This window comes from Onychomys torridus, chromosome 1, assembly GCF_903995425.1.
Source record: "Onychomys torridus chromosome 1, mOncTor1.1, whole genome shotgun sequence".
Lineage (NCBI taxonomy): Eukaryota > Metazoa > Chordata > Mammalia > Rodentia > Cricetidae > Onychomys > Onychomys torridus.
In genome coordinates, this window is record NC_050443.1 from 98,462,903 (window position 1) to 98,488,668 (window position 25,766).

Sequence of the window (25,766 nt, forward strand, 5' to 3'; positions counted from 1 at the left end):
GGGAACAAGAATAACAGGGCTAGAGGAAAGAGGATGTGTTCAAAAGATACATTAAGTGGATTGCATGGATTTTATTCTCTCTTTATATGTGGAAGAGAGTCAGAATAAGTACCATTTAGCTGTATTGTTTTGCTAATATTTTATTTTGTGGTTTATGTAGATTTACAAGACATTGAGATGCATTGTGCACTGATGGTAATCTTTAGCAAAGCTATAATATGAGTATGGAGTCAGGCTACTGAAATACACTTATAATTAAAGAACATTTCCACCACATTTTTCCTTCCTGTTGCCCTCACTACCACACTAACTTCCTGTCTAGTCCTGCTCTTATCCTTGGAACTCTATTCTGTTTCTGTAGATTGATCACTTCAAGAGTGATATAAAAATGGAATCACACAGTGTATAACATTTTGGAATGGGCATTTTTACTTAGTGTGATTTTTGTGATAATTGTGTGTATCCAACGTTTGTCTCTTAAATGGCTAACTACTTACTGTTCTATCACATGGGCATATCATAGTTTATTTAGCCATTCACTCATTGAAAGACATCTGAAGTTTTCCCAGTAATATGTAAATGACCAAGTTCTTCTGTACCTTAAACTTTTTCTTCATAGACTTACTTGAGTATGTAGTTTTGGTTAGCCAAAGGGTATCATGTATAGCATTTGTTTTCACACATTGAGGCAGTCTTGTATTCTTGAGATAGATTCCATTTTTCAGGATACATAATTCTTTAAATGTTAAGTTTGTATCTCTTGGATGTTAAGGTAATTATAGCCTATAAAATGGGTTAAGAAGTAGATTGGAGAATAGAAGACAAGTGGTTTGAAAATAATAAGAGTAATGAAATGCTATTATGAATGAGTCTACACAAACCTTGTTGTGAATCTGATGTCAGTTTGATTGGGATTTGCCCATAGCTGGTAAAACACATTTCCAAGTGTGCCCATTAGAGTATTTCCAGAATAGATTGGTGTTGCAATCAGTAGACACAGTGAAATGATTTGCAAGCTAATACCTATGTGGGTGGATATCACCCAACCCACTGCAGGGCTGTGTGATCCTTACTTGGGGCTGGATGACATTTGTCCAGCTCAGTCTGTCTCCTCCTCACTACTGTGCAGGGCAGGATACTGGAGGTTTAAGGGGCTTTCCCACCACTCAAAAGGGAGCAGTCTGTTGGGTTCCCCTCAATGCTTTTATTCTTTTTAGGGTCTTGACCCAAAAACTTTTGTTGCTTTCTAGCTCTGCTTATTCTCAAAAGGTGATTTTAAAAATTGTTCACCTAGTTTTTCCATTTTATCAGAGCAGAGTTTTGTGACCTCTGTGATGTGAGTGGCATTTCTTACCAATCTGTTAAAGACAGGTAGGTAAGTTGAAGGAATACACAGGCAAAATTGTGGTCTGAGTTATAGTAAATACAATGAGAAATCCTGGAATTTAATGGTGGAATAAAGTCCTAAGGATAACAGCAAAATAATTATCTTGGCAAAATTTAATGTGGTGAGAAATGCAATTATTTGTTCTTTGATGCCATACATTAGTGTGATCTGTATGTCGGATCCACTGACCAGTATTGTATCTTCACCCTAGGTGACCTACTCAAATACTTGGAGGGAAACAAAGAATGCATCCATTCATGTATTACTGCACTTTCCATGGAGGTGGTTGCAAATAGAACAGAGCTCACTGTTCTGTTCAACAATGAAGCCTACCACTCACCATCTCTGTCCCTGGCAGTTCTAGACAACATTCTTTTCATGTCACTTTCTGGTGCTGATGTCTCCATAACAGTCTCCAATAAACCTCAGCCAGACCCCCGGGCTAAAAAAAGTCTAGGGTATGTTTTGTTCCATGTTTTTACTTTTGCACTTGAAATACATTCTTACCACCCTATCCAATTATATTTCTGTGAAAAAATGGCCACTGATGGAAAGCTGCATCTTCTGATTTATCTTCCTTTTGTTTCTTCTATAGGAGTATAGAAGGAAAGGTGGTTGCCTTAAAAATCCAGCTGGGCATGGCTCTTTTGGTCAGTGGCTTTTGCCTCCTGACAGTGACTGAAAGAACCACCAAGGCAAAGCACATGCAGTTTCTAAGTGGGGTCCCTGTCCTTGTGTACTGGCTTTCTGCTCTCATGTTTGACTTCATCATCTTCTTCATTTCTTGCTGCCTACTACTGGTGAGTGCCAGACAATGTTTGTGAGAGTTTATTTTCCCTTGGTTCCACAAGAAAAATCCCTCTCCTAACTGATGTTCTCATAAACATAGCTATGCCAAAAAACAATCTTTGCTCATTATCTTATCAAGTACATTTCAGCACTGGAATGGTGGTGATGATCTGGGAGAAGTGAAGGTTAGGAGTTCAAGGTCATCCTCAACTACATACCTAGTTCAAGGTCAGCTTGGGGTGAACGAGAACCTGTGTAAATAAACAAGTAATCCAAAAGTCTTAAGGTAGACTGAGAAAGTAACTTTCAGGTGCTTTATTAAAGGAAGTAGCCTTCCTTTGTCATACTACAAGTGTATCTCTGAACTGATTTCTCAGTGTTTCCTTTAAACCTTTTGCTGAGTTCTAAAACTGTGTAAAGTAGAACGATTCCTGCTGTGCTTCATATTTCATCCTACCCAGCTGCATTAAGTTTTGTCTCCCATTGTTCTATTTTTTTTTTTTTTTTTTTTTTTTTTTTTTTTTGAGACAGGATTTCTCTGTGTAGCTTTGGCACCTTTCCTGAAACTCACTCTGTAGCCCAAGCTGGCCTCGAACTCACAGAGATCCGCCTGCCTTTGCTTCCTGAGTGCTGGGATTAAAGGCGTGTGCCGCTGCCACCACCCAGCATCTCCCAGTATTCTGAACTAGACTATTGCCACCTTTCCTAGTTTTAAGTCTCTCATCAATTTATCTTAAATCTTTGTTCAAATATCTGTTAGTATAGCTATTACAAAAAAAAAAAAAATATGACAAAGTAAGTAGTTTTGAAAAAATTGGAAAACTTTCCACCTGTTGGTGATAATCAGAAAGATGAATATTGCCAGGAGCAACATGGCAGCCTTCTCAAGGTATTCAAAGCTACTACCCTGTAATTAAACATCCCAGGCGTAGACGTAAGAGATGGAACCAGACTCTCAAAGATACATCATCTTCCTACCTTCACTACATACTAATCACAGCAGTCAAAATGTGGAGGAGATCGTATGACTACCAGCAGATGCATAGAGAAAGAGAATATGGTATCTGCATACAATGCAGCATCAGTTAGCCTTAGAAAGAAGTTGCTCCTCACATTTGCTGTTACTGTAGATGAAGGCAGAAGATATTTATACAAAATACAGCAACCTCCCAAAGCCAAACAGTGTGCGATTCTACTTTATGAAATATACAAAACAGTCAGATTCCAAGAATCAGAGTGTAGAATGGTGGTTTTCAGGACTTTGGAGAAGATTCAGGTCTCTCTAAATGTATGCTTCCTTTTCTGGTTTTCCATGTGAATTATATGTAACAAAGAAGGAGGTTCTGGAATGAATGTGAGAAGTAGACTAGACCTACAAAAGCTAAATTAAAAGCAAGGGATATCAATGAGAGGCAACTGATGAAATATGAGGAAAATGTTTAGAGAAATCAACTACTTTCTGGGAAAGCTGGTAGCTATCGTTAGTATGAGAGTCTCCTGGTTCTGTGTATGAATTTTTTTTTAGTTTCTTTTTTTTATTATTTAAAAGGTCTTTTTCCATTTTACATACCAATTATAGTCCCCCACCACCACCGCCACAGCTCACCCCCCACTTTCCCCCAACCCCCATCCACTCCTCAGAGAGGGTAAGGCTTCCCATGAGGAGTTAACAAAGTCTGGCATATCAAGTTAAGGCAGGACCAAGCCCCTCCCCCCTGTATAGAGGCTAAGCAAGGTATCCTTCCATAGGGAATGGGATCCAAAAAGCCAGTTCATGCCACTAGAGATAAATCCTGGTCCCACTGCCAGTGGCCCCACAAACTGCTCAAGCCACATAACTGTCACCACATTCAGAAGGCCTAGTTCAGTCCCATGCAGGTTCCCCAGCTGTCCGTCCAGAGTCCATGAGCTCCAACTAGCTCCAGTCAGCTGTCTCTGTGGGTTTCCCCATCATGATCTTGAGCACCCCCATCCCTTGCTCCTACAATCCCTCCTCCCTCTCTTTGACTGGACTCCGGAAGCTCCACTCAGTGCTTAGCTGTGGGTCCCTGCATCTGCTTCCATCAGTTACTGGAGAAGGTTCTATGATGACAGTTAGGGTAGTCACCAATCTAGGGAAGGCCAGCTCAGGGATCCTCTCCACTACTGTTTGGAATCTTAGCTGGGGTCATCCTTATAGATTACTGGGAATTTCCCTAGCACCAGGCTTCTTCCTAACCCCATAATGACTCCCTCTATGAAGATATCTCTTTCATTGACCTCCCTCTCTGTCCCTCTCCCAATTCAACCATCCCGTTCCCACACGTTCTCCTGCCACCTCCCCTTACTCCCACCCCACTACACCCCCACCATGCTCCCAATTTACTCAAGAGATCTTATCTCTTTCCTCTTCCTAGGGGAATCCATGCATCTCTCTCTTAAGGTCCTCCTTGTTACCTAGCTTCTATGGGTTGTGGAGGGTAGCCTGGTTACCCTTAGCTTTGTGTCTAATATTTGTGTATGAATCTTTAGAGAAACTCTTCTAAGGAGAAAAATTAAATAAAAAATGACATGGTAATGATTCTGCTTGCTGGAATGTCCCCTGGTGAAGAGAATGTGCACCTGGTCTGAACCCATGCTCATAAGCTGTAGGTGCTATCAATTGCAAAGAGGCAGACAATGAAAGTCTTGGATTTCTTTTTTCTTTTTTTTGAGTGTTGTGGCTTAGGGTGTGTGTCACACACACACACACACACACACACACACACACACACACACACACAGAGAGAGAGAGAGAGAGAGAGAGAGAGAGAGAGAGACAGACAGACAGACAGACAGAGAGACAGAGAGAGAGACCCTGGCCTAACTTTTGTCTCTGTCCCCTCTGTTTCAGGTTGTGTTCAAATACTGCAAAATTGATATTTATGTTACAGACTACCACATTCTGGAAACAATGCTGATCTTCACACTGTTCGGATGGTCTGCCATTCCCCTCACATACCTGATGAGCTTCCTGTTTTCTAAAAGCACCTCTGCCTACATCAAACTTATCATGTTCAATTATGTCTCTGGCATTTTCAGTATCTTGATAGATACTGTAATAGTATCCCGTAAGTGTGAGCACTTCACAAAATGTCCCCTTCCCTGGAAATGACAATAAATAAATTAGTAGCCAAAACAAGCCCAAAGAGATGGACATTAGTGACAGTTAAGTTCTAGGGTTTGGGATAGGTCTGTATTAGGTATATCTCAATAACCTTTCTTGAGTTTCTATGATCGTGCTTCCCAGAATCCTTGTATTAAAGCCAAGACCCCACCTGAGCTTCAGGTCCTCAGTAGAACCTCTCTATCACTTCCAATAGTTTAGATTCAATGATTCTGTAGTAATTTCAGAGTTTGGGGTATACATTGAGATCTCTGAACCTTTGGAATTGATTTAATGCAGGGTGAGAGATAGGTGATTACTTTCATTTGTCTACATGTAGACACCCATTTTTCCTAGCACCATTTGTTGGAAATGGGGTTTTTTCTTCACTGTGTACTTCTGGCATTTTTGACAAATCTCACAAGGCTGGTAGTTACATGGACCTTTCACACCCAATTTCAGAAAACTCGGGATTATTTGACCTGGATAGATACAGAAACAAGTATTTTCCTAAAGAATTCATCAGTACTTGCATACATTTTTGTTCTAAAAGTATAGTAACTGCGAGGGAAAAAAAAACAAAAAACATTTGTAGTTTGTTTTAAATAATTTCAGATGACTATGGTCCCAGGTGAGTAATAAAAACATATACAAATTCCTTGACTTCCTGATAATCTCAGAGTTAAATTCCATATAAATAAGATTTTAAATTTTTCGCTTGTTTTTATTTTTGTGTATGTGTGTCTGCTTGTCTGTGTGTATACTATGTGCATACAGATGTCTCTGGAGACAAGAAGAGGGCATCAAATCCCTTAGAACTGGAGATACAGGTGATTGTAAGTCACTATGTGGGTACTGGGAACTGAACTCAGGTCCTCTGCAAGATTAGTCAGTGCTCTTAACTGCTGAGCCATCTCTCCATCCCCCAAAGAAAATACTGTAGTAAAAGAACCAAACCTGAATATACTTCAAACCTAAATATAGTGTATACTTTAAAATGTATGCAGTAACAGAGTCTCAGAGTATAAATAAATAATAAAACACTCAAAACAAATAGATTTGGAAAGTGTTTATAAATAAAACGTTTAAATAAAAATAAGCTCAAGTATGGTTAGGCAGGAAGAATCTATTCTAAGGTTATATTTCACATCAAGGTGATTATTCTTCATAATAATATGTAATTAAATATTTGAGATTATTTTAAGTAATCTCACCACAAATGAAAATATTTGATATGAGTACTCTAACTATTCTTATTGGATCATTCCACAGTATGTATATCTATCATAACATATATTATTCCATAAATATATACAATTATTTCAAGTCAATTAAAAACAAAGCTAAAATGGCTTCTGCAGATTAGAGTTTTAAAAATCATCTATAGTTAAAGTGAGAAGTAATAGGTTGAAGATTAACACAAAAGAAATACACTAAAGCTATCCTGTGACATAGAAACAACAAAAAACATAAAAATTTGAAATCATTGGAGGGTAGAGAGGTTCTAATATATAAGCCAATAAAGTTTAGAAAGAAACTGTAAAGGACAAAGAATTAGTATTTGAAAACTTTAGAAGGTCCCTGCTCCAAGTGGGGCCTTGAGGTTAAAGGAATGCCACAGCCCAAAGCTGAACCAGAAAGGGACATTTCTGAATGTCCAGTGTCACCACCAGAGCAACACTTTAAAGTTTAACTTGCAAAGCACAATGTGTCCAGTCCAGAAGGAAGAAGCAAGTGGAGAGGGGAGAGCGAAATGGGAAACAGCAGAGAGTGATGGGACAGTCATTATTAGCACAGAACACCAGTACTAGAGCTAAGTGACAAAGCAGGATCATTAGGTAAATGACAAGGTTGGCAGAACGGATTCTCCAAGCCCAAGTTCTAGGTTCATGCTGTTTACAAGAAGCATGGTTTCAGAAACTAACACACACAAAGTAAGTAGTCACAAAAGATGTGTATATAGAAAAAAAAAAAAACTTGAACTGTTACAGTAATATGATCAAATGTATTTTCATGTTAAAATTATTGGAGACACAGAGGATTACAACATGATAACAGATTCATTTTAGCATAAATTGCTAAGAATTCTACAATTTTATTTACTCAACAATATAATCAGGAGGTAAACATACTCAGAATTACCAGAACTACTCCACGTAGCTGCAAAAACACACTATCATGAGAGAAGATTTTTCTACACCTTTCTTAGGACTGATGGACAAGACGGTGGGGAGAAGTTGACAAATGGTACCTACAAAGCAAACCCTTCACTGAGTGTGAGTTAACGAACACACTGTTTCATGATATCTACAAAGCCGAGTAGATGGTGCACTGTCCAGGCTAATACATAAGGGGAAGTGCCTTCATCATTATGCTGGTGCATTACAAATCAGCAGCAGAAGGTAATGGAAAAAGAGCATACTCCTGAGAACTTAAACATGGGCCAAGGAACAGTAACAGGAAATAGGATCTCCTTAGGGAGCAGAAGCCACTCTGCAGCCAAATGGCTATGTGGAAAAACTGTATAGTTCTAATTACTAATGTTGTGAAGGCTAAAATTTAATGGCCATATGACTTCAAAAGGAATAACATTCAAGGCGAGAAGAATTATGGACAAAAAGAAGTAAAACTTAACTGAACAGAAAGTGAACATACTAGGCAGATACACTCCCCCACAGAGCCATCAGTTGTTGAAAGGACTTGAGAAATAGATATAATGACAAGTAGATTAGGAAACAGTAAACATGTGTATACACAGTTGCTGCACCATTGGAAACATCCTAAAAAAAAAAAATGAAGAGAGGGAAGGAGGGAGGGAGGGAGGAAAAAAATGTCCTCATACACATGATAAGCTTGGGCCAACAAACACAAAAACTTGTATTTCTTAAAGTGCAATCTACTAAACCAGATTTCAGAAAAGGTAGAAAATCAGAAATGTACTATAAGCATCAAGTACTTAGCTAAAATTCTTTTCATAGAGGAAATTCTAGCCACAGGTAGCTCTACTTCACAAAAAGACTTTCCAGAATTCTGTAATCATTGGCACAAACTCAAGCTGTAAATGATGTCAAAACCTATTAGCAAGATAATCACGTGGGTTTCAGTTCCCTGAGCTTGATTTGATCATTCCTAGGGGACTTCTTATCGTGGAGGTGGTTCGTTTCCTGTTACATAACCTGTTCTTGTCACCTTTTAGAATTACCAACCACCATGTCTAACACCACCAAAACCTTCCTGCTCAACGCACTCCTGCTCTTTCCCACATACAACCTTGGGAAGTGCATTGGTGACTATACTGTCATTTACCAGAGGAAAATACAGTGCATCCAGAAAAAGGCTGTCCCTAAATACCTGAATTGTAGCAAAGAAAGTAAGTATATCGGGATGTCTAAGTCTCTAGGCTATCAGATGCCCAAAGCATGGATGGAGTGAGGAACCTGCTTATCTTTCAAAGGAACAGTTTTAATTCACAAACCATTTTCACTAGGCAGGCCTGTAACTACTTGGAACACTGACACAGGATTGTGAGTTGGGTCTCGAGTTCAAGGTCATCCTGAGTGACTTAGCACAACTGTCATGAAGGCTGTGGCTGTAACTCAGTGGCAGCATGCATTTCTGGTATGCATATGTCCCTAGATTTGGTACACAGTGTCGGGAGATGAGGGCAGGGTATATGATATCAAAATCAAGTCCAAGTTAAGCTTAAAGGCCTATGATCTTACATGGGAAAAGATCTACTAGGAATCAGCTGTCTATGAGCTTTACATCTTCACAACAAGCTCAAGTTATGTTTTTTTATAATCAGTTAAGAAAACTGACTTTTTGTCACACAGCCTTTTTTTTTTTTTTTTTTTGCATGTGTATATCTATATGTGGGAGTGCATATTCACATGTTAATGTGCAAGTGGAGGCCAGAGGTTGCCACTGGGTGCCTTCCTGGGTCACTCCCCACATTGTTTAATGAGACAGTGTTTCATTCTGAAAACACAGCTCACCAATTTGACTAGTCTATGTAGCTAGCTTGCCCTTGCCATGCCTGCTGGACATTTATGTGTGTGGTAGGTGGAATCTGGTCCTCACACTTGCAAGGCAATTGTGTTATCCATTGATTCATCTCCCTAGCCCCTGTCACACAGCTTTTATGGACCAGAACTCCCATAGGGGACAGAGCTTCTAGGGGAAAGATCTGTACTGTAACTGTGTTCTACTTGCTTTTGTTATACCACTGTCCCATATAATTGCACACCCTCGCCAGTCCACATCCTATAAAGGAACAGGCAAAACCCATTTCCAGTGTCTAGTAGAGTAATACCTGGTACAGGAGGGACTCAAGACTTTTTAATAGGTAAATTAAAGTAGGCAGCAGCTGTTTGGGTGAAGAAATCGGTACAATTATGGTGAAAGGCCAGAAACAAAAGCAAGAAGAAAAAAAAAAAAGATTTGTGGTAAAGGAAAGCATAGAATGACTCATTGACCTTGGGAATCCCTTATAGCGGAAAGCATCACTCAATATGTAATTCTGAAAATGTCTTATTTGTGAGAGAATGGGGAAGGGATTGTGTGTTTAATAAGGTTGGTTGTATCTAAAACAATCATGAGTGGCCTCAGAGGGCATCCCAGTACTCCAACTGGGTCAACTGTACAGAAATAAACACCAAGGGTTGGTATGGTTGGGTCTTAGTGAAATCTGGTAACATTTTCATGCAGGAATATATGACAGATCCAGTTTCATCATATCCCCACCCAACACTTGTTATTTTCTTTTCCGTTTATCACAGCCATCTTAGCAGGTGTCGAATCTCATTTAGATTTTGATTTGCCTTTCCCTAATGTCTAGTGACATTACCCTCTTTCCATGTGCCTATTGCCCGCATGGGTATCTTTTCTCTTGTAGAAAGGTCTTTGCCCATTTTTAGTTGGGACCCTTGTTTTTATATATTCTAGACACTAGAAGATGCCCTTTGATACACGACTTGTAAACATTTTCTTCAGTTCTGTCATCTGCTTCTCTTTCTTTGATGCCCAATAGTTTTAATGTAATTATGTAGGGCAGTGGCAAAATCAAGTGTAACACAATTACAATGAAGGTGAGGCCTGGCTTCTCTACTGTTTCAGTGATTGTCCCTGAGGTTTTTAGGTGTTATAGCAAAACAACAGAGCTGTCACAATTAGCCCTATACTTCCTCTGGAGGGTTTTATGGGTATAGCTGTACTGCTTGCAGTTGATTTTTTTTTTAAATAAAGACTGCATTCTGTGGTCTCATGCTTTGGTTATTTAATACATTGAGCAAGGTGTTTCTCATAGTTTCATGGGATCATTTCATTCCATTAAACTTTCACTTTTATTGGGGTAAGTTCATTCAGAATACCTTAGGATAGTTTGAGCATCTGTAATATTCTGTTGCCACTAGACCTTTCTTTCTGTGTATGCGTGCGCGTGCACGTGTGTGTGTGCGTGTGTGTGTGTGTGTGTGTGTGTGTGTGTGTGTGTGTGTGTGTTTATCTGTTTTCTGTTATCTACTGTGGCTGCCCCTTAAGTAATGGCTGTCCTAATCAGAGACTGCAACTCCACTATTACCAGCAGTTCAGCCACAAGGGCCACAGCCTGAGGGGATTCTTTTCCCTCAAGCTACTAAGGGAAACTTTATCTAAATCTAAAGAACTCACATTCAGTGGCTCAGGTGGAATTCTGCTCTCTCAGAGAGACTGAATAGCAAGTAGCTAACCTTCTTCCTTTGCTGGTGTCTTCCAAAAAACCCAGCGTCCTTCTCTCAGGCCCCACTTAAAACACCCTTGCTATCTGTAGTTCCTCCTTACCACTTCCTAGCAGCTACTTGTTGACTCAGCCTCCTGCTCCCAGGTTAACTTTATTTAATCAAACACATCTTTGAATTTTTAACAAAAGCAGTATGAAAAACTGCAGCACACTTTAAAATAATACTCCCCAACATGTATGTGCATGTATTTTGAGGGGTTGTTGGGGGCACATATATGGAGGTCAGAAAACAACTTATAAAACTTATAATTATCAGTTCTTCTACAAAGTAGACCCTGAGGTCAAGCTCAGGTCATCAGGTTAGGTGGAAAGTGACTTTATTCAATCGGCCATCTTGCTGGCCCTTCTTTTCATTCTTGATTAATCCTGAAATGGCTTACCAATTTTATAAGACTTGTCAGAAAATAAGCTTTCAATTTTATTGATTCATTTTGTGTTTGTTTCCAATGTATTGATTTGTGTATTTTATTATGTTCTGTGTTGGGAGGCTAACTGTCTAAGATCATAAGAAAATTTAATAGGGTGAGGATTTAGCTCAGTGGCAGAGTGCTTGCCTAGCAAGCGCAAGGCCCTGGGTTCGGTACTCAGCTCTGGAAAAAAAAAAAAAAAAGAAAAGAAAATTTAATAAGCTATTTATTGTTAATATGTTTATTCTCTTTCATGATTAGTATTATTTCCATGTAGCTTAGGGTAAATCAACATTTCTTCTGCTTATATTGCCAGAACTTACAGGGTTTATGGTTTGATGCATTGCGAAAGTTTGGGGAAATTCTCATTCTTCGTGTCCTACTTATAGTTATAAAACACCATGACAAAATGCAAGGTGGGGAGGAAAGGGTTTATTAGGCTTACACTTCCACATGGTTGTTCATCATTGAAGGAAGTCATGGCAGGAAGCTGGAAGCAGGAGCTAATGTAGAGGCCATGGAGGGGTGCTACTTACTGCCTTGCTCCCCATGGCTTGCTCAGCCAGCTTTCTTACAGAACCCAGGACCACCAGCCCAGGGATGGCACCACTCACAATGGCTGGGCCCTTCCACTTGGATCATTATTAAATACCCTACAGCCTGAGCTTATGGAGGCATTTTTTTTTTTCAATTGAGGCTTTGTTGTTTTTCCTCCAGCATAGTGGTTGCACTTGAATCTACTTCTGTTTCAACCAATAATTGTGCTCCACAGTTACTGGCCACTTCTCAGGTAGTGGCCTGATGAGATTTTCATGTCCCACTGGATCTGCCTCCTGTGGCTGTAGTTTAAGACTCAGGAGCCAGAGGCTGGGGTAAAAACCTACCAGCTCAGAGAGGCTGAGGAGCAACTAGCTGACCTCTCTTTGCTGGCATCTCAGAAAGAGAGCATCCTTCTACTCTGCCAAACCAAAAAAGACCATCACACTCAAAATCCCTCCCTACTACTTTTTGTGTGTCTCTCTAACTTCCAGACTCCCTCTGACTCTCTGATTACTTTCTGTCAACTAACTGCTGGCTCCACCTCCTGACCCAAGGTGGATTTTTATTTAATTAACACAAATGTTAACTTTGGTTTACAGTATGATCAAATATCCCACAAGCCTCCTTCCTTTCCAACGAGCTTGTATCAAGTTGACATAAAACTAGCCAACATGCTTGAAAAATAAAAAATTTTTTTAAAAAATGAGTAAGGAGAAACTGTAGTCAGGATGTTTTGCATGAAAGAAAAAGAAAAACTCGAAAGGCAGAATTGTCTCTTAGGGACTTAAGCTTGTACAAAAAGATGAAAACAAATAGCATCAATTCAGGACACTGGAGAACACAAAGCCTACTAGGGAATGAGAAGACTGTCCACACACACACACACCCAACCTCACAGGGAGCAGTGGGTACAAGTCTGTTCTTCACTCAACAAAGAGACATGGCTTCCATAATCCACACACCCAAGTGGTCTTCCCAGACTGATCAGCACCATCCCACAGAATGGCTGGGGTACTGATGGTCTGTGAAACAATCATTCCCAGCAAAAAGAGGAAGTCAACAATACAAGGCAAAAAAGGTACAAACACAAGACATAAAATAAAATATTCTTTTCAAAAAACTATACAGGCAGTTCATTTGCAGATTCTCTTATGGTATCAGAATATGGAGGTGGGGTAAATGTGGCAAAGTACAAATGCTGATACCTGATGAAGGGAATCATGATTATTGTGATGTTGTTTCTATTTCACTTCCCATTTGAGAATTGTAGAAATTATAACATAAGGGGAACATAGTTTCCAGAAGACAGCACAAAATGTACAATTTCAAACTATTCATATTTAGAATTAATATGTTGTTATTTTAAGGATACATAATTGACCCACTTATATGTAGATAAAAATGCATACAATTTATGGGCACCCCTGGGGGTGGAAAAGTGAGGGAGCAGGTAAGTATGTGTGGACATCACTTGAAGGAACCAGGTACACAGATGTCACTATGATGTTGTGCCTAATATGTGTATGTGTGTAGCTTATTAGCTTTGCGATGAATCAAGTGTTTTGAAACCATAATCCTAAAGTGTGAGAAATGAAAAAAATTACTAAGAATACTAAATATGATGTTCTCTTAAAATATCAGTTTTCCTAATAATTTATTAGATTTTATAATAAATTAATGTAGCTGCTGAATTCAAAATAAATGAAAAACACAAGATTCAAATGTATTTATACATGCATTGCAAACATTTATGGAATATGATTCTTTAAAAGGTTAATCTAGGGGCCACAGTGTCTCAGTAGGTAAAGGTACTTGTCACACAAGCCTAGTGACCTGAGTTTAGTTCCTGGGACCCACACAAAGATAGAACAAAGTTGTCTTCTAACCTCCACACTCATGTTAGGTTGTATGTGTACACACACATGCACACACACAGGCACATATGCAGGCACACACTAGTTAAAAAGTACAAGGAGGAGTCCAAGGACCCCAAATGAAGCAATTTGGGCAATAAAAATAGAGTTGTATTATAGGTCAATATGTAGAACGAGATTATTGGACTATTTTTATGTAAACATTGGAACTATGATATTTATTTTTTATTTTTTTATTCATTATATACAAATGCATTTATTTAAATTTGATATTTCAATGCTCAGTATGGAAGAGCAGGAGAAGGAACAGGAGTACAGCAGAGAGAGCTAAAAACATAACATCAAACAGGTACTCAAGTCAATATTAGTAGAACCAATTCACACTGATAATATGCACTTCATTTTTAATATGATGAAAGGGCACTTTCCTCCATGGGCTTCCTCTCCAAAGACAACAACACTACTATAATCATGAACAGGAATATAACCACAGCCAAGAAAATACAGATAACTGCTAAGGGTAATGTATCTGGGATTGGAACATGGAACAGAAAAGGGACATTACATTAAAAGCTAGGAAATGTGACTGAATCTGGTACTTTAAATATATGGTATTCATATCTGTCCACTCATGATAATATGCATCATACCTGGTGAATAGTAAGGGAGACTGGGTACAGGGTACAGGGAACTCTCTGTGCCCTCTTTGCAGTTATTTTTGTAAGTATATATTTCAAGTATTAGGCTGGGGAGATAGTTCAGTCATTAAAGTGCCATATAAGCATGAGCACCTGAGTTCAGTTCCCAAAACCCACATAAAAAGCCAGGGCTGGTAGCACATGCTTGGAATCTCAGCTGGCAAGGTGGGCTGGCTGTCTTGCTTTATTGTTAGACAATCAGTACCCATGTTAATATTTATATTCTTACTATGTTACTATGCAATATACTAATGAGGGTCAGTCTTCAAAGTTTTTCTCTCAAACTGCATTTTCAGAGGAGAATAAACACTCCTCAAGCTCCTGAATACTGTATCTAAGTTTAGCCCAACATCTCACTTTATCCTGTTTCTTATTTGGCGTTTTATTATGTCAGTGTTGCACAATAAGATTAAGTGTGATACCTTCATCTTTCTCCCCTCCATCCTCAGGTATTGAGAAGAATATTTATTCTTTAAAGGAGCATATGATTGGAAAGTATTTAATTGCTATGAGCATCACAGGCTTAGTTTTCCTTCTCTTCATTTTCTCTTGGGAGAATATTGTTTGGAAATTAAGAATGCTTATCCATCGATACATTTACTTTGGTGTCTACAAGAAATACAATACAGTAAGTACTTAAGCATGGAACAAGCCAAGAAAAAAAACTCTAGTAGTAGAAAAATTAGACAAGGAAAATAGGTGCTGTATATTACTACCTCAGTTAATAGAGAAAAATAACAGTGTCTACTGGAATGTCCTTCCTTAAAGTCCTGGTGAGGTATTACCTACAATAAAGTAAAATTCATTTTGATTATCATTTTGAAGAGGTAGAGTTTATCTTTATGAATTTTATCTATTGCTGACAACTTTCTCTTGCATTCAGTTTTTTATATTTATTTTTCTCATTTCCTTTGTTCTACTCACTTTCGGTTTTTCTTTTCCTTTGTTAGTTTCCCGATTTCTTTTTAGCAAGCTTAAAGTTATGGCTCTTAAAGCTCTCACTGATTATAACATGAGCATTTAACAATATATACATCAAACCACATATGGTGATACAGGTCTATAGTTCCAGCTACTCAGGAGCCTGAGACAAGAGGATCACAAGTTCAAGGCACTCTTGAGCTACAGAGGGAATTCAAGACCAGCCTAGGTAACTTAGACACTGTCTCAAAAGTGGAAAGTAATAATGTAGGCTTCTAGGTAAGATGACAGAGCTGTTTCCACATGACCTGAGTAAGGAAAAGTTAGTATAAGAAAGAGTACACTGTATTCCAAAGGCTGAAAGAGGCAATTAAGAAATTCATGAAGGTCATGACAGGACAGCTAAAGAATGCCCAGGAAAAGATGGGTACCCATGAAAGAGAGGGAGCCAAGCCACATGCAGCTCCAGACACATGGATTCCTGGTAGGGGAGCACAAACTTCTTCTAAAAGGCAAGCCAGGTGATGCAACTGAAGACACTGACAGTTCCGGATGAGATTTGACACAAATCTAGTTCTTTTTTAATCAGAATCCTACATTTTCCATTCCTGGTTTTACAAAATGATGGTTGTAATAGAGGGTTCATCCTCAAAGACCTTCATACACAACTACTTACAAAAAGCACAGGCTAGCCTGGGACTCATATTCTCCTGCCTCTACCTCCCAGATGCTGAAGTTACCAGTGTTCCCCACCATGCCCATCTAATTCCCTTTTAGTTCTTCAAAGTTTACTTATTACCACACTTTAAAAATGCACTTTCTTTTTTTGAGACAGGGACTTACTATGTAGCCCCAGGTAGCCTGGAACTCACAATGTGGACCAGGCCTTGAATTTACAGACATTATCTTGCCTCTCTGCCTCTTAAGTGCTGTGATTAAAGGCATCAAAGATTTATTTATTTTTATTTATGTATATGTATGTGACTGGATGAAGGTATGTATCCCACATCTATACAAGAGCCAGCAGAAGTGTTAGCTCCCCAGAACTGGAGTTAGAAGTGGTTGTGAGTTGCCATGCAGGAACTGAACCTGGGTCTTCTGCAAGAGCAGTAAGTGCTCCTAATTGCTGAGCCGTCTTTCCATCCACATTACCATGTGTTTCGGTTTCCCTGATCTCCATCCTTAGGTTTGGGTGACAAAATAACTTCTCTGCTTGTTTATTTTTTTTTTACTAAAAATATTTTTTCTCACATGATATATCCCAATTACAGTTTCCTCTCCTCCTACTCGAGACTCCTTCCCACTTCCCCTCCCATCCAGATCCGCCCCCTTTCTCTCTCATTAGAAAACAAATAGGCTTCTAAGGGATAATAATAAGATGTAACATAATAAGATAAAATAAAAACAAACCAATCACAATAGGACAAAACAGAAGGAAAAGAGCCAAAGAAAAGGCACAAGACACAGAAATAGATACAGAGATCCATTCATGCCCATAAGTGTTTTAAAGTTTTGAGTCATTCTTTAGAGCATACAAATTCATGGTTTCTACCTTGAAAATAGCTTTTCCCTCTCTCAGCTACCCACCTTCATTTCTGTGATGAACTACTTGTTACTTTTGGATGTGACCACTGAAATAATACTCTGAAAGCCCTTTGGAAATTGCTCAAAGCATCCATTTAGACATGTGTTTAGATTTCACAAACCTACTACATTTAGGACAGATGCCTCTAACAAGATATCCACATGTACGATTCTTGTCTTGAAAAATACAGGATATAATTTCCAAGGAATTTTCTGGGGAATCTGAAGATAAAGATGTAGAAAACGAGAGAAAGAAAATTCTACACCAGCCTGAAGAGTTTCTGAATTCCCCAGTTCTTATTAAGGAGCTCACAAAGGTAAGGGTATTCCATGGCACTCATATTCTGTCTTCAGCCCCATCAAGAGAAATCTGTGGGCATCAGTCTCACCGTGGTTCTTCAGGGCCTTTGCAAACTCTTCTGTGAACTTCTTGTGACACTATCTGAGGGCATGACCACTTTGTCCACAATATTTCTTTATAGATTCTACAAATATCCTTTACTAAATTGTGTTGCATTGTGGGTGTGTGTGTGTGTGTGTGTTTTTTTTTTAAAGATATACTTTAAGTACCCATTCATTCTGGCTGTGAAAAATATTTCCCTTGCTGTCCAAGAGAGGGAGTGCTTTGGATTACTTGGATTCAATGGAGCAGGTAAAACAACTACCTTCCAAATTTTGACCGGAGAAAAAACTCCTACCACTGGAGATGTGTTCATTGATGGCATTAGCATCACCAAGAACATCCTAAAGGTAAGCTATTCCAGGCTAAGAGGTGAACAGAGTGATGACTAGATTGCAGGCAGCAGGCAGAAAGTTAGGGATAATGCACAGCAATGGTGATAGGTACAGATGCTGATATTGTGGCTTCTGGAGAGGAAAACAAATTTTTAAAGAGAAAGAAAGGTAATAAGAGCATCACCTATGACAAGAGTGTCTTTTGAAACTGCAGGAGTGAAAGGCAAGTCCTCACCACAGTGGAGAAGACAAGTATCGCATGGGGCTGGAAGGGTGTAAGGCAGCGGAAATAAGCAGAGGATGACTTGCCTGTAGGGAGTTTAGCTGCAACCAGGGCCTTGATTCATGTCACTGAGAGCTCTGAAACAGGATGGCCTTTCAGACTGCTTGCAAATCAAAGCAAAACCACCACCAGCCTTTGTACCTGTGCTGGCTACTGGCTGCAGGAGCTGGAGGAGACTGGCAACTTTGGGAAGAAGTATGTTAAGAGCTTCAAGCAGAAAAGAATGTCAAAGTTTCACATTCCAGTAGTCAACAGCACTTAGCAGGCCCCTGAGGAGACAGAAGGGCAGTGTGAACTGCCCACCCTGGACTGTCAGGATACAAAGGGAATTAGGTGATTTATCATCAGGGAACAGAGCCTGAATCAACATCATGGTGAGAGAAAGTACCAAATTTAAAAGGAGACCAGGCACACAAGCCAAACAGAAGCTCATCAGTGGCTGGCTCTGCATCACAAAGTCTCAGTAAATGTTCTCAAGCCTGGGGCATCTATCCAGTGTGCCATTTGAAAATCTCTCACATTTTATGTGACTGTTGATAATGTTTAATTTGTTTTGTCTTTAAAATGTTCTTTAGCATATCTTCTTATCGTGATGGCAATAGATGATGTAAAATTTACCATCTAATGCATTTCTGAATGGTTCTATAATTCAGTGACATTGTGTGCATCACCACAGTTTATCTCTAGAAGTATTTAGTCATCCCAAACTGAAAAATCTACCCATTAAACAATAACTGTCCATTCCTTCACTCACCCCTTGGGAACCAATGTCCTACTTTCTGACAGTAAGATTTGACTGTGTTTTAGATATTGTACATAAAAATGTTCCTTTTTGCCTGGCATATTTCAGCTGCCATTGTCTTTAGGGTTAATATATGTATTAGATGTTCACTCCATTGTATAATTATAGGACATTTTGTTTACCCATTCATCTACTGTTTGATTATTACAAATAATAATATCACATCACTATGAAATGTACTAGTCAGCTTTCTATACCTATAAAAAATACCTTAGATAGAAAACTTTTTTTTCTTTATTATTACGTGTTTTAAATTTTATACATCAGCCATGGGTTACCTTGTCCTCCCCCCTCCCGCCCCACCTCCACCTTCCCCCCAGCCCCTGCCCTCCATTCCCATGTCATCCAGGATCAAGGCACCCCTGGGGATTCATTTAAACTTGGTGGATTCAGTACAGGCAGGTCCTGTCACCTCCTTCAGACTAAGCATGTGTCCCTGTGTAAGCCCAAGGTTCCAAACAGCAGCTCATGCACTAAGGACAGATCCTGGTCCCACAGACTGGGTGCCTCCCCAGCTGATCAAGCTATTCAATTGTCTCACTTATCCAGAGGGCCTGATCCAGCTGGGAGCTCCACAGCCTTTGGCTCATAATTCATGCGCTTCCATTCGTTTGGCTATTTGTCCTGTGCTTTTTGCAATCTTGGATTCAACAATTCACGCTCTTGCAGACCTTCCTCTTTCTCGACAGTTGGACACCTGGAGCTCCACCTGGGACTGGCTGAGGATCTCTGCATCCACTTTCATCAGTTATTGGACAAGAGTTCCAGCACGACAGTTAGGGTGTTTAGCCATCTGATCACCAGACTAGGTCAGAGGAGGCTTTCTCTCAAACATTGCCAGCAGTCTACAAAGGATGTATCATTGTGGATTTTTGGGGACCTCTCCAGCAATCTGCCTATTCTTTTTCTCATGTGGTCTTCATTTATCGTGGTCTATTATTCCTCGTTTTCCCTTTCTGTTCTTGATCCAGCTGGGATCTCCTGCTCCCCTAAGCTTTCTTTCCCTCCAATCTTGCCCTTCATTACTCCCACTGTCGTCCAGGTTGTTCATGTAGATCTCATCCATTTCTCTATCATTGGGTGATCCTTGGGTCTTTCCTAGGGTCCCGTTTTCTAGGTAGCCTCCCTGGAGTTGTGTAGCAGTCTAGTGATCTTTATTTTACATCTAGAATCCTCCTATGAGTGAGTACATACCATGTTTGTCCTTCTGAGTCTGGGTTACCTCACTCAGGATGATTTTTTCTAGATCCATCATTTGCCTACAAACCTCATAATGTCATTGCTTTTCTCTGGTGAGTAGTACTCCATTGTGTATATGTACCATATTTTCTTTATCCATTCTTCAGTTGAAGGACATCTAGGTTGTTTCCAGGTTCTGGCTATTACAAACAAAGCTGATACAAACATAGCTGAGCAAATGCCCTTGTGGTATGATTGAGCATTCCTTGGGTATATGCCCAAGAGTGCTACAGCTAGATCTTGGGGGAGATGGAGTCCCAATTTTCTAAGGAAGTGCCATATTGATTTGCAAACTGGCTATACAAGCTTGCATTCCCACCAGCAGTGGAGGAGAGTTCCCCTTGCTCCACATCCTGCCCAGCATAAGCTGTCTTCTGTGTTTTTGATCTTAGCCATTCTGACAGGTGTAAGGTGGTATCTAAGAGTCGTTTTGATGTGCATTTTCCAGATAATTAGGGATGTTGAGCAATTCCTTAAATGTCTTTCAGCCATTTGAAATTCCCCTGTGGAGAATTCTCTGTTGAGTTCTATAGCCCATTTCTTAATTGGATGTTTGGGCATTTTGATGTCTAATTTCTTGAGTTCTTTATATATTCTGGATATCAGCCCTCTGTCAGACGTGGGGTTGGGGAAGACCTTTTCCCATTCTGTAGGCTGTCGCTTTGTCTTGTTGACTGTGTCCTTTGCTCTACAAAAGCTTCTCAGTTTCAACAGGTCCCATTGATAGATTGTTTCTCTCAGTGTCTGTGCTACTGGTGTTAATATTTAGAAAGTGATCTCCGGTGCCAATGCGTTCAAGAGTACTTCCTATTTTCTCTTCTATCAGGTTCAGAGCAACTGGATTTATGTTGAGGTCTTTGATCCACTTGGACTTAAGTTTTGTGTGTGGTGACAGATATGGATCTATTTGCAGCCTTCTACACATTGACATCCAGTTATGCCAGCAACATTTGTTGAAGATGCTTTCTTTTTTCCATTGTACATTTTTGGCTTCTTTGTCAAAAATTATATATTCATAGGTATGCAGGTTAATGTCAGGGTCTTCAATTCGATTCCATTGGTCCACATGTCTGTTTTGATGCCAGTACCAAGCTGTTTTTATTATGGTAGCTCTATAGTAGAGCTTGAGGTCGGGGATTGTGATGCCTCCAGAGGTTGTTTTGTTGTACAGGATTCTTTTGGCTATCCTGGGTTTTTTGTTTTTCCATATGAAGTTGAGTATTATTCTTTCCAGATCTGTGAAGAATTGTGTTGGTAATTTGATGGGAATTGCGTTGAATCTGTAGATTGCTTTTGGTAAGATCGCCATTTTTACTTTGTTAATCCTGCCTATCCATGAGCATGGCAGATCTTTCCATTTTCTGACATCTTCTTCAATTTCTTTTTTCAGGGACTTAAAGTTCTTGTCATATAGGTCCTTCACATGCTTAGTGAGCATAACCCCAAGGTATTGTATATCATTTGTGGCTATTGTAAAGGGTGATGTATCTCTGATTTCCTTCTCAGCCTGTTTGTCTACTGTATATAGGAGGGCTACTGATTTTTTTGAGTTGACCTTGTATCCTGCAATGTTGCTGAAGGTTTTTATTAGCTGTATCAGTTCCTTGGTTGAATTTTTGGGGTCACTCATGTATACTATCATGTCATATGCAAATAGGGAAAACTTGACTTCTTCCTTTCCAATTTGTATCCCCTTAATCTCTTTATGTTGTCTTATAGCTCTGGCTAGAACTTCAAGTACTATATTGAATAAGTATGGGGAGAGGGAACAGCCTTGCCTTGTTCCTGATTTTAGTGGTATTGCTTTGAGTTTCTCTCCATTTAATTTGATGTTGGCTGTTGGCTTGCTGTAGATTGCCTTTATTATGTTTAGGTATGTTCCCTGTATTCCTGATCGCTCCAAGACCTTTATCATGAAGGGGTGTTGGATTTTGTCAAATGCCTTTTCTGCATCTAGTGAGATGATCATGTGGTTTTTTTCCTTGAGTTTGTTTATATGGTGTATTACATTGACGGACTTTCGTATGTTGAACCACCCTTGCATCCCTGGGATGAAGCCTACTTGATCATGGTGGATAATTGTTTTGATGTGTTCTTGGAGTCTGTTTGCCAGAATTTTATTGAGTATTTTTGCATCAATGTTCATGAGGGAGATTGGTCTGCAGTTCTCTTTCTTTCTTGCATCTTTGTTTGGTTTAAGAATCAGGGTAATTGTAGCCTCATAGAAGGAGTTTGGTAATATACCTTCTACTTCTATTGTGTGGAACAATTTAAAGAGTATTGGTATTAAGTCTTCTTTGAAGATCTGGTAGAATTCTGCAGTGAAACCATCAGGTCCAGGGCTTTTTTTGGTTGGGAGACTTTTAATGACTGATTCTATTTCCTTAGGGGTTATTGGACTATTTAAATGGTTTCTCTGGTCTTGATTTAACTTAGGTATGTGGTACCTATCCAGAAAATTATCCATTTCTTTTAGATTTTCCAGTTTTGTGGAGTAGACGTTTTTGAAGTATGACCTGATGATTCTCTGGATTTCCTCATTGTCTGTTGTTATGTCCCCCTTTTCATTTCTGATTTTGTTAATTTGGATGCTCTCTCTCTCTGTCTTTTGGTTAGTTTGGATAAGGGCTTGTCTATCTTGTTGATCTTCTCAAAGAACCAACTCTTTGTTTCATTAATCCTTTGTATTGTTCTCTTTATTTCTATTTTATTGATTTCAGCTCTCAATTTGATAATTTCCTGGCGTCTGTTCCTCCTGGGAGACTTTGCTTCTTCCTGTTCAAGGGCTTTCAGATGTGCTGTCAAGTCCCTAGCATGAGATTTCTCCAGCTTCTTTATGTGGGCATTCAGTGCTCTGAGTTTCCCTCTTAGCACTGCTTTCATAGTATCCCATAAGTTTGGGTATGTAGTATATTCATTTTCATTGATCTCCAGGAAGTCTTTAATTTCTTTCTTGATTTCTTCCTTAACCCATTGGTGATTCAGTTGAGCATTATTCAGTTTCCATGAGATTGTAGGATTTCTGTAGTTTTTTCTGTTGTTGAAATCTAACTTTAAACCATGGTGGTCTGATAGAACACAGAGGGTTATTCCAATTGTTTTGTATCTGTTGAGATTTGTTTTGTGGCCAAGTATGTGGTCGATTTTAGAAAAGGTTCCATGGGGTGCTGAGAAGAAGGTATATTCTTTTTTGTTTGGGTGGAATGTTCTGTAGATATCGATTAAGTCCATTTGAGCCATAACATCAGTTAAGTCCATTATGTCTCTGTTAAGTTTCGATTTGGCCGATCTGTCCAGAGGTGAAAGTGGGGTGTTGAAGTCTCCCACTATTGATGTGTGGGGTTTTATATGTGATAAAACTTTAGTAATGTTTCTTTTACATATGTGGGTGCCCTTTTGTTTGGGGCACCAATTCTGTTGTTCAGAATTGAGACTTCATCTTAGTGGATCTTTCCTGCAATGAGTATGTAATGTCCCTCATCATCTCTTTTGATTGATTTTAGTTTGAAGTCTATTTTGCTGGATATTAGGATGGCTACACCTGCTTGCTTCTTAAGACCATTTGATTGGAAAGTCTCTTCCCAGCCTTTTATTCTTAGGAGGTGTCTGTCTTTGAATTTGAAGTGTGTTTCTTGTATGCAGCAGAAAGATGGGTCCTGTTTTCATATCCATTCTGTCAGTCTGTGTCTTTTTATAGGTGAATTAAGTCCATTGATATTAAGGGATATTAATGACCAGTGATTGTTCGTTCCTGTTGTTATTTTTATTTTTTGGTGGTAGTGTGTGTGTACTTCTCTTCTTTGGGGTTTACTGCTGTGGTGTTATCTATTGCCTGTGTTTTCATGGGTGTATCTGCCTTCCTTAGGTTGGAATTTTCCTTCTAGTGCTTTCTGTAGGGCTGGGTTTGTGGATAGGTATTGTTGAAATCTGGTTTTGTCTTGGAAGGTCTTGTTCACTCCTTCTATGATGACTGAAAGTTTTGCTGGGTATATTAGTCTAGGCTGGCATCCATGGTCTCTTAGTGTCTGCATTATATCTGTCCAGGTCCTTCTGGCTTTCAAAGTCTCCATCGAGAAATTGGGTCTTATTCTGATGGGTTTGCCTTTATAAGTCACTTGGCCTTTTTCTTTTGCTGCCCTTAATATTCTTTCTTTATTCTATACATTTAGTTGTTTATTATGTGGCGAGGGGACTTTTGGGGGGGGGGGTCTAGTCTGTTTGGTGTTCTATAGGCTTCTTGTATCTTCATAGGCATTTCCTTCTTTAAGTTGGGAAAGTTTTCTTCTATGATCTTGTTAAATATATTTTCTGTGCCTTTGAGTTGGTATTCTTCTCCTTCATGGTGTCCCAAATTTCTTGGACATTTTGGGTCATGACTTTGTTGGTTTTAGTGTTTTCTTTGACTGATGAATCCATTTCTTCTACCGTCTCTTCAACACCAGAGATCCTCTCTTCCATCTCTTGCATTCTGTTGGTTATACTTGCCTCTGAAGTTCCTGTTTGTTTACTCAGATTTTCTGTTTCCAACATTCCTTCTGCTAGTGTCTTCTTCATTTTTTCTATTTCCCTCTTCAGGTCTTGGATTGTCTCCCTTGCTTTTTCATGATTTTCACTCAAGGATTTATTGTTTTCTTCTGCTTTAATTGTCCTTTCCTCTAGTTTTTTATGGCGTTCTTCCCAGTTTTTGTTTGTCTGTTCCTCTACTTTATTTTTGATTTCTTCTATATAAGGCTCTAGCCTCTTCATGATGTTACTTATAAGGTTGTTTTCTTCTTCTTCCATTCTGTGATGTTCAGGTCTAGCTGCTGGAGAAGGGCTAGGTTTTGGCGATGCTGTATTGCTCTTTATTTTGTTGTATGTACTTCTGCCTTGACGTTTGCCCATCTCCTCTTGGGTTCGTTCTTGGTCTTATCAGTGTACTTGGTCCAGAGTGAGTTCACAGATTTAGGGAGCCTCTCTCTGGTCCCAGATGGAAGCTCTGGGTCAGATGGGATCGCTGGTCCAAATGAGAGTGCTGGCCGGATAGGAGCTGGGGGGCTGGACTCTGAGTCTCAGGAAGTCCCTGATGTCTCCTTATTTTGTCCAGATGGGAGCTCCTCTTGTCCAGATGGGAATTCCTCTGGTCTCTGGTCCAGATGGGAGTTCCAGGGCAGTATGGAAGCTTGGGGCTGTTCTCTGATTCTCAGGAAGTGGCTGGGGTCTCCAACAGATGGGTGTAGGGGCAGGGTGTGGAGACTGCAGTGTCTGCCTGCAGTCTTGCAAAAGGGGAGCCTTCCACAGGGCCCGCTGATTTGCAAGAAACTGGGGCCAAGTTGGTCAGGTCCTCCTCTGGTCCAGATGGGAGTTCGGGGGGGACGGGAGCTGGGGGTTGGTCTCTGAGTCTCAGGAAGTGGCTGGGGTCTTGTGCAGAGGAAGAATAGAAAGGACATAAGCCTGTCTGCCATCCTGTCTCACTCTTCTGTGGTTCAGGGGACTTGCAGTGAATGTGATAAGTTCAGTTGGCATCTTCCACCACACAGAAATACCTAGCATGCAGAAAGCCCTGGGTTCCAGCTACATGAACCTTTCCACAAAGGTATGTTCCCCAAATGAAGCAACAAATCCCGT

The 25,766-nt window shown here is 39.7% G+C and overlaps 1 protein-coding gene across 1 annotated transcript in view; it reads left to right on the forward strand.

Annotated features, from left to right (window-relative positions):
• The window catches only part of LOC118576013 (ATP-binding cassette sub-family A member 3-like), a 100,936-nt gene that overhangs the window by 64,134 nt on the left and 11,036 nt on the right, over positions 1–25,766 (forward strand). The window contains exons 19-25 of the mRNA XM_036176407.1: positions 1,599–1,845; positions 1,983–2,187; positions 5,049–5,265; positions 8,497–8,670; positions 15,045–15,223; positions 17,292–17,417; positions 17,656–17,850. Of these exons, the coding sequence (XP_036032300.1) occupies positions 1,599–1,845; positions 1,983–2,187; positions 5,049–5,265; positions 8,497–8,670; positions 15,045–15,223; positions 17,292–17,417; positions 17,656–17,850 (1,343 nt within the window). The remainder of the gene's footprint in view (positions 1–1,598; positions 1,846–1,982; positions 2,188–5,048; positions 5,266–8,496; positions 8,671–15,044; positions 15,224–17,291; positions 17,418–17,655; positions 17,851–25,766) is intronic.